Source organism: Sinocyclocheilus grahami, unplaced genomic scaffold, assembly GCF_001515645.1.
Source record: "Sinocyclocheilus grahami isolate Dianchi unplaced genomic scaffold, SAMN03320097.WGS_v1.1 scaffold465.1, whole genome shotgun sequence".
NCBI classification, from domain to species: Eukaryota; Metazoa; Chordata; class Actinopteri; order Cypriniformes; family Cyprinidae; genus Sinocyclocheilus; species Sinocyclocheilus grahami.
Genome location: NW_015505644.1, coordinates 302,650 through 312,330, shown reverse-complemented (window position 1 = coordinate 312,330; position 9,681 = coordinate 302,650). Strand labels below are relative to the sequence as shown.

The 9,681-nt window shown below is 40.6% G+C and overlaps 1 protein-coding gene across 1 annotated transcript in view; it reads left to right on the top strand.

Moving 5' to 3' along the window:
• Nucleotides 1–831: 831 nt before the first annotated feature.
• The window catches only part of sypb (synaptophysin b), a 24,482-nt gene continuing 15,632 nt past the window's right edge, over nucleotides 832–9,681 (top strand). The window contains exons 1-2 of the mRNA XM_016235269.1: nucleotides 832–906; nucleotides 2,896–2,961. Coding sequence (XP_016090755.1) covers nucleotides 889–906; nucleotides 2,896–2,961 — 84 coding nt within the window. The 5' untranslated portion in view covers nucleotides 832–888. The remainder of the gene's footprint in view (nucleotides 907–2,895; nucleotides 2,962–9,681) is intronic.

Genomic DNA, 9,681 nt, shown 5'->3' with positions numbered 1-9,681 from the left:
ATGAATGCAGTACTAATAATCATCTGAAAAATTCTACTCAGCTGTTTTCAACATAATAAAAATAATAACTTTTTGTTCAGTTCTTTTTAGCAGCATGTGACTGGAGTAATGATGCTAAAAAGTCAGCTGTGAAATCACAGGAATAAATTACATTTTAAAATATATTCAAATAGAAACCAGTTATTTTAAATAATAAACATATTTCACAATATTACTGCTTTTGCTGTATTTTGGATCAAATAAATGCAGGCTTGGTGAGCAGAGGAGACTTCTTTAAAAAACATTAAAAATCTTACTGTTCAAAAACTTTTGACTGGTAGTGCATAGGCCTATCATATATATATATATATAAATGGTGGTGGGCCACCTGGACCAAAAAATGCCTGGGCCGATTTTTTGTCCATCCAGGGTCCATCCAGGGTCACATAAAATTTAAAAAAAAAAAAACCTTGTGTACTGCTTTAGGTTAACTAAGGCTTGTCATAGCACTTACATATTATTTCTGTTTTGTTGATTATTATTGTCCTCATTTATTAGTCGCTTTGAATAAAAACCATGATAAAAACGTCTGTGCTAAATGATTAAATGTAAATGTAATAAAGTTCTTGTTTTTAATTTAATATGATTTATAATGAATAATGATTTATTGTTCTACTGTTTTATTATTAATATCATTATTTAATTATTGTTCATATTAATTCCAATTAATTGTATATTTATGGGTTTTTTTTAACCCATGAAATTAAAACTAAAATTGAATAAAAAAAAAATAGAAATCAAAAATTAGACGAGCATCAGACAGACGAGCATGACTTGAGCGAGAGATTATCGCGAGCGGTGACCCGGATGTAGCGGCGCTCTACCGCTTATCGGCGAAAGGCGGACGAGATGGATGTTGTCAACCAGGTAGGGCTCTCAATCACAGCTATTCACCGAATGCATTCTGCAATCTGCTGCAAACTCCTCGCAGACCTACAGGCAAACTGTTATCTGACTGGCCGGCGTTGATTTAACAGAACGGATAACGCAGTTTAAATCGGACAAGAACATAACGTTACCTAGACACGACGTCTCGTTGACTTTCAGGGAGTCCCTGCTGGATGCCACCAAATAAAACACAACAGAAAACCGTTAGCAATTCAAGACATTTCTCGTGAAACCGGCAAACAACACTAGGATTTATGCAGAGCATTGCGACGGTGGTATTTTACACTGCATTATATATGTTTATTAAGAATGACGGAACTAATGCGCAACTATTTTCAGACGGGATGCTGTATGGTTCACGTAGCCCAGACTGGCTGCTCAGATAGCCTGATGTCTCTGTTTTCATGATGCATCTGTGAGATGATGAGGCATTAAGGACGAGAGCCGTCTGCGGGCTATTTATCTGTATTCACACTGAAGTCCAGTTCGCGAGCGAATATTTTTTGAACCGGTTCTTTTTAGTGATTCGATCGAACCGATTCCCTTGAGTTCGTAAGCCACCTGACTGTGTAAGGAAGCATTTTCTGACTAAAGCTGCGAGTAGGTGAACATTGTGGAACTGTAGCCAACCTATATAGCCAAAGAATTAAACTTAAAGTGCTGATTTTGATCGACGCCACAAACGATTCGGTGAACTAGTTCATTGAGCCAAGCTGTCCGACAGAACCGATTCGCTCAAACGATTCACTCAGACTTCAGAATCGTTTTTATTCAGTCAGTAGCTGTCAGTTATCACATCGTAACAGAACAGGGGTATCACAGGCTGGGTTACAGCAGATGGCATATGGTTAGCATTAAAGCGCGAGGTGAGAGATGACAGTGAGACGCAGTCTGCAGCGTGCCGCATTCACTCGCGCGCTCTCTGGCCTTGCGCCCGCTGTGCGAGCCAGATCTATCTGTAGCCTGTGAATGCTCGCCAGTTGCACTTTCATAAAGGAAACGGTGAGATAAGCAGCTTTGACTAATTCTAATGCTCTCCTCTCGCGTGCGCTCATCCCTGATGTCAGCAGGGACGGTCAGGTTATTACAGTGTATTTATTAAGAGAAAGAAGCCAAATGCAACATACCTGCATTATCCACCATAATATGAGACCGTGTGCTCAGTAGAAGTAATAAGCTGTAAAATACTCCATACAGTGCACAGACAGACAGATAAATGCTGTGAAAAAGAAGTGAGCTTAATTCTACTGAATGTGCGCTTGTGGTGTAGGCTACTTCAAATCTTATATATATATATATTGAAATAAAAGGTGGTGTATTTAAAGAGAGTGCATTTTCATGACTGTTTTTTTAGCACAATAATTACACTTTCAAAAAGTGCATTTTGTAATCAATGTCAAATTTTTCATTTTACAGTACATTTTAAAATTAATAAAATTGTGTGGCTTTTCAAAAGTGTGTTGACTGACATCCTAAAGCACGTGTACGGTACTTGAGTATAATTGTAACTGTAGTGTGTCATTTCATTTTCAATTTAAAGTTCATATATTTTTAAATGTACTGAACTGCAACTTCATCACTACAAATCTGTAATTATACATGTATTCAAATACAAGGCATACAAGTTTCAATAGAAATAGCATTCAAGTATATTTTAGTTTAACATAAGTGCTTGTCAGTACATTCAGCTAAACATATTTCAAAGACAATAGAAATAATTATGACTTTACATATAAGGATAGTCCTACTTAAGTGGTTCAGAAAGCCACTCTATTGTAGTTAATGTAGTTTAAATGCAGTTAGCATGCATTTAAGTGCCTGAAAACATCAGTTCACACTGAAGTATATATACAGTAAGTACTCTTTTTTAAAGTGTGCTAAAGTGTACTCATTTTTCACATACAAGGTTTGATGTTTTGTGTAGCTGTAATTTTTGTTGCTGATATTATTTATGTGTTTATTTTTTAGCTGGTGTCCACTGGGCAGTTCACAGTCATCAAACAGCCATTAGGGTTCATTAAAATCTTACAATGGGTGAGTAACTAAAGACCTTGCAAGGTGTTGTTTTTAATCTTGCTATTTTTTTTAAACATAATGCCTTTTTCTTTCCTTTATATTCTTTCCTTCTGCAAAACTGTAGAATATCTTAGGTTTGCAACTTTGTAAAACTGTAATTTTAATGAAAGCACTGGTATTTTCTTACAAGAATTGCAAATCTAGTTAATCTCAATAATAGCTGGCAGTAAACAAAACACACACATGCATGGTATTGTTCACAGCTGGAGTGGTAGGCTGTGAACAGTCACTGCTGCTTACGTAACCCACGCTTGGAGAGGAACCTGATGCTAGTTTACAGTCAAGAGATCTTGGAAATCAAAGCTGTCCGTTATGAATCATCTACAATTCTAACCTGTGAGCTTGCAAACAAGTGTGTTTGTGCATGTTTGAAGTTGTAAAATACATATTTTACATTAATAATTGAATACACTATTGATACATTAATAATTTAATTACGATAATTGAATTCAGTTAAATTAAAAATCTGAAATTCTGCTGTATTAAAACATTAGGCAGATATACTGGGTCTTCCTGACACTTTGGTTCGCTGTGATATGCCATGTGTTTATGGCCAGTTCAGTCTAATTTTCTATTTAAGGCTTCCTACAATAATTAATTGCTCAGAATTAGACAGACATTTAGAGACCAGAGCTGGCGAGAATCCTCAGTAAACATATGGTCTTGGTTCTTTCCAGCAAAACTTTGTCAAAATTGCAGAATGATGCCAAAGTCTGTGGTTGAAATGAGGCTTTATTGTATAAATATGGTTTGGATGCATCACAAATTCAACCCACATTGATTGAGCTACTGTTATTTAAAAATTTAAAAAATAAACTGAATAGTTTAAACAGATTTAATATCTTGATATACAATAATAGACATTTTTATATGATGACAACATAAGAGTGATCTAAATGTTTTTAACTTATTTCTGACTTCAGTATAAACTAGAGCCAATAAATGCAGCACAGTGCTTTAGGGCATTTTCATGCCTCTATAAATTGTTAGGATCACAATAGAAGAAAAAAAATGGAATTTTAGTTACACCATTCATTATTCTTTCTTTCATTTATTCCTTACAGTTGAAAATCCTAAAGGAAGGCTTTTGGGACTCCTCTCCTCATTTGCAACCAATCCTACATGATCATAATGTCAATTTTCTTATAGGATAGGCCTGGGCGATAAAACGGTATCGATATTTATTGACGGTACACCTTCTTCGATAACGATATAAAACAAGTTCGATATAGCGCACGATATAGTCATGTGCTATGAGTGACGCAGACAGCATACACAAACACTAACACATGCTGAGTGCTGTGCCTGCCTGTGATGAGGAGATTGTGAATAAAGAATGAATATTTGTCGAATTTAAAATAAACATTTGCATTTGAATGTTAGGACTAGGAGTGCGAGGGAGCGTCATCAGTGGCGCACGAGATGCGGTGATAATGATGTAAGTGACGTTGTTGCATTTGAATGTTTTGTTAGTCTAGCCCACGAGACGTGCCGCTGCTGCGTTATTCATTCAAAATATTAGAGAAATATAGAAGCGCAATGCGGAGAAGATCTTGATTAGGTTAAAACCGAAACCAAGCCATTCACACAGAACGCATATTCAGCACATTTTTTAGATGGACAAATATGACTGCTGCACTCACGTCTCACACAAGAGATGTATAGAAAGCCATGCAAAGCTAAAATAGTTTAAACTTTTAGAAAACACGTCACGAATTTGTGGAGGTTAATTCCTTTTCACTGCGTCTCATATGTTTTTAAAAGCAATCTGCGTGAATGGCGCTTCGGCTCTTTGGATTAAGCAATGCATAAATACATGATGCTGTTTTGTTCATAATTGTTTATGCAATTTACGAAATTATGTTTGATTTATATGAGTTAATTTAGAATGCACTTTTTTTTAGAGATAGTTACTTCCTTGCGTTGACAATTTAAATGTGCTGGATAATTTTGCTCATTGCGCCCTCCTGTGGCCTTGGGAGACAAGCCAAAAGTTTCCTTTAAACCTATTTAATCTGCATATAAAACATTAGAAATTAGATATTTAATTTTCATTGTGTGTTTGACTGTTAAAACAAAAAAATATTTGTTGTTTGTCTCAATAAATTGGGTCAATTTAAAAATACAGTGGTTAAATTTAAACACTTTTTTCTATTGCTCTGTTTAAAAAAAGGTTATAAAAAATGTCAATAATTATCGATACCGAACGATATGAAACATTATATCGTTGATACATTTTTTAGCTATATCGCCCAGCCCTATTATAGGATTACAGTAACACTAAGCAAAAACTTAGATGTCCTAAATGGGAACATATAATTCCTAACTGAACCAGCTGGATGAGATATCCGTGTATCAAAAAGAATTGAAAGAAAATCTGTGGGGATTTGAAAACTTCTAAATCTGTAGCTGTTCTGCAAGACGTGATTTAATTACAAACCAAGCAGAGTTCACACAATATCCAGCAGGATTCTAGGAATCAAACAACATCCTGGATCTGAAGTTCCTATCGGATGTTTCGATTCTTGTTTGATTTTTTTGATTTTTTTTTTCTCACCTGTTCTTAAAATCTGTTGTGGATTTCTCTACTCGTTACAGAGTTTTTTCTAGCTAACGCGTTAAGGCGAGCTAAGATTATTCTACTCACCATGTCGGGGTCCAAGGTCGCAGCGGAGAAAGGGAAGGATGTCCCTTCGCACTCGTGTCCGGCAGCTTGTGGATTTATGATCTCGGGCAGTTATTCGCATCCAATGTGTATCGCTTGCATGGGTGTTAAGCACGCTCAAGCCGCACTGGCGGAAGCGGAGAGTTGCGCGCACTGTTGTGTAATGCCAGCCAGGATCTTTGAAATAAGGCTTCGGGTGGCTGCATCTTCTAAAGACGATCCGGTTCTATCTTCTGTCCCTCCTTTGACAAAGGGGGTCCAACCCTCTCCCCCACGGGATCTTTCTTCGTCGGGGGATATTATGGATTCAGAGTCTCCTGAGTTTAAGCCGCTTTTCGACCAGCAGCTGCTTGTGGAAGGCGATGAGGTGGAGGGAGACTAGGAGGAGGATGAGAAGATGTTAGCTCGCCTCCTCCGATAGGAGCCGGATGATGAGGAGGATGACGCTATCCTGTCTGCGGCACAAGCGTCCAGGCCCGTGAGCGCGCAATGCTTCGACGTGGGCTCCGCCTTTTGGGCATGATGGCTTCGTCGCTGTCCGTGGTCCCGCTAGGTTTGCTGACAATGAGAGGCTTCCAGCGATGGGTAGCAGCGAGACGTCTGTGTCCTCGTCGGCACCTCGCACGCAGAGTAAGAGTACACGCGGAGTGCGTGATGGCTCTTCATCAGTGGAGAGATCCCTGTTTATTCCAGACAGGGGTTCCCTTGGGGGGTGTGCCTCTGAGGAAAGTAGTGACAACGGATGCACCTCTGTCGGGCTGGGGGGCTGTTTTTCAGGGTAGATCGGTAAATGGTCACTGGACGCCCCAGCTTCGCAAAATTCATATAAATATGTTGGAGTTGATGGCAGTCTTTCTGGCCCTGAAACATTTTCTCCCATTCTTGGAAGGGTTTCATGTTTGCACAATAGCGCCGACGCTGATGGCTGCCTCCGTGGCGTGCTCCGCAGTTGTTTTTATGTTTTTGTTAGTTTGTCCTGTCTTTAGTTATATCCCTGCAATCAGTTTCACCAGAGACGAATTGCTGGACATTCGGAAGTACACACCACCCGATATTTCGCCGGTTTTCGACTATTCGGATGTTTTGCTGGACATTGTTGTCGGGGGAGCTGTCAACGGTGGTGGCATATATCAGTCGCCAAGGGGTAACGCGATCGTTACAATTCCACAATCTAACGCACAAACTGATTGTCTGGGGCGCGGTGCACTTCAGCTCGCTGCGCGCGACGCATGTACCAGGAGTCCTGAATGTAGGTGCGGATCTCCTGTCAAGGGGCAACCCGTTATATGGAGAATGGGTGCTCCACCAGCAGGGGGTGGATCAGATTTGGGGGATGTACGGCAAGGCTGCCGTAGATCTCTTCGCCTCGCAGGCAAAGGCAAAGTGTCCGCTGTATTTCTCTCTCAGGGATGAAAATGCGCCTTTGGGTGTGGATGCGCTGGCGCACCCATGGCCGAACGTGTTGCTTTACGCATTCCCTCCGCTGAGTCTAATTTCTCCCTTCTGATAGCCCCTCAATGGCTGGGGAGGCTGTGGTTGGCAGAGATTGTCCAGCTCCTTCAAGGGAGAGCCCTGGCTGCTCCCGTTACGCCGGGACTTGCTGTCGCAAGCGGGGGGGGCAGATATTTCACCCACACCCGGAACGAGTCGATCTTTGGGTCTGGCCTGTGAAGGATTAAATTTATACGCTCTTGGGCTTCCACAGGAGGTTATAAACACTATCCATAGCGCTAGAGCTCCATCAACACTGTCACTCACTGTATGGTCTTAAATGGTGTGTGTCTGAGGACTGGTGTACTCTTAAAGGAGTTGCGCGGTGCGCGATGTACTTTGCTTTTTACAAAGCTTAATGAACAATGGGAGAGCGTTTTCTACTATTAAAGTTTACCTGGCTGCTATTTCAGCGTGTCATGTAGGCTTCGAGGGAGTCTCAGTTGGATGGCACCCTCTTATATGCCGTTTTATGAAGGGGGTGAAGCGTTTGAGACCAGTATCTAAGCATCTGGTCCCATCATGGGACTTGTCCATGGTTCTGAATGCTTTAACTCTATCCCCATTTGAACCTCTGGAGAGTGTGGATATTAAGCTCCTATCTCTGAAAACGGTCTTACTACTTGCTTTAGTCTCAGCTAAGCGAGTGTGTGAGTTACATGCTTTGTCGGTTCATCGGGCATGTCTGGATTTTAGTCCGGATAACAGCAAGGTTACGTTACAGCCTAACCCGGCGTTCGTTCCCAAAGTCAGTGATTCAGCTTATAACTGCTCTGCTTTGGAGTTGCGTGCCTTTTAGCCACCTCCTTTTTCTTCAGAGGAGGAGCGTAAATTGCACACTTTGTGTCCTGTACGAGCGTTACGCTATTATGTAAACAGGACTCAATCGTTCAGGAAGAATTATCAGTTATTTGTTTCATGGGCCACTCAATGTAAGGGTAAGCCGATCTCCTCACAGCGCCTTTCCCATTGGATGGTGGAGGCGATTGAATTGGCCTATACATCTATGGGTCTTCATTCCCCAGCGGGCTTAAGGGCTCATTCAACAAGGGGTATGGCTACCTCGTGGGCATTGTTCAAGGGGATTTCGGTAGGGGATATTTGTGCAGCGGCAAGCTGGGCTTCCCCTCATACATTAATCAGATTTTACCGTCTGGATGTCACTGCACCTTCTATGGCTCATGCATTTCTCAATGTTGGCTCTTTGGAGAATTGAAAGGTTATCTTTTGTTCTTGCCAGGTCTGTTCGGCGGCTACGGAAAGCATGCGTTTTGGGAGTTGGCTATATCATTCCCATAGTGAGATACCGAGTGATTGTTTGAAAGAGAACGTTAGGTTACTTGCGTAACCCCGGTTCTCTGAGAACAGAGCGAGGTATCTCACCAAGCTTCCCTACTCGCATAACACGGGGGAAGAGCGTGCTTAGAATGCCGTTTTCGGGGATCACAGCCATATATATATATGGAGGGGGTGGGCTCCTTGTCATGAGCTGTGATTGGTCCATCCTTCGGACAGATGTGGTGTAATTGGTGCTTCCATAATCTATCACGCCTGGGGCATTTCCCATAGTGAGATACTTCGCTCTTGTAGCGAATCAGCTCATGGGGAAATATGAATAATTAATCATAACTAGTTATAATTAATTATAAATATTTAGATCCGCTGTAGATATTTAGCTGACCTCTCAGGGTCAACTGTCTGTCAATTCTAAGAATGTTAATTTCCTGGTTAAGCATAAAGAATGAATTTTATGGAACACTTTGCATATTCAGCAGATCTACACCTGAGGGAAATGTCAGATTCTTAGTTCAAACACACCTTTGTAAAAAGGTGCAAATGATACCTAATGTATCAATTAATAAGACTAAATTTGAATACTTGCACATCTCATCTGTCTGAAAGAAAGGCTTGATGCAGTCCAAAGGTTCAAGTTGATCTTTACTGAAGTTGGTTGATGAAAAAGAGTTTTGAGTCAGAGAATATTGGTGAATGGAAAAGTCAAGGCCGAAGCCTGGCACGAGCTTAGGATGTCCTGGAGCGTTCTAGCTCACATCTTCTCAAAACCTAACAGAACCACCGACTCTGGTCGGGTCACATGGTGTGATGCCTTTAAGGTCGGAGAAGATCCCCGCCTCTCAAGATGGGCTTGTCCAATGAGAAAGGCCGGTATCCCAAGTGGGAGTTTTGAGATACTGGGGAGTTTTTATGACCCTTTGTGTGAGGGCATGGTAATTTGCAAATGGAACTTGAATCGAAAAGATTCTAAGAACACTAATATATTGCCTATGTACCAACATATAATATACACACTTGTTTTGATCATCAGAAGGCAAATTCATAGATACTAAACATGGTAGGATTACATATAGGCAGGATGACAGGAATGGGTTCCATCATAAGCATGCATAAAATAGTCTAAAAATATCAAAGACAACATACACCATGACCTGAAGGATACACTGTTCATTCAAAGAAAGGTTTTCCTATGAATTAATTAGTAGAAAAGTCAATTTCTACTGTGC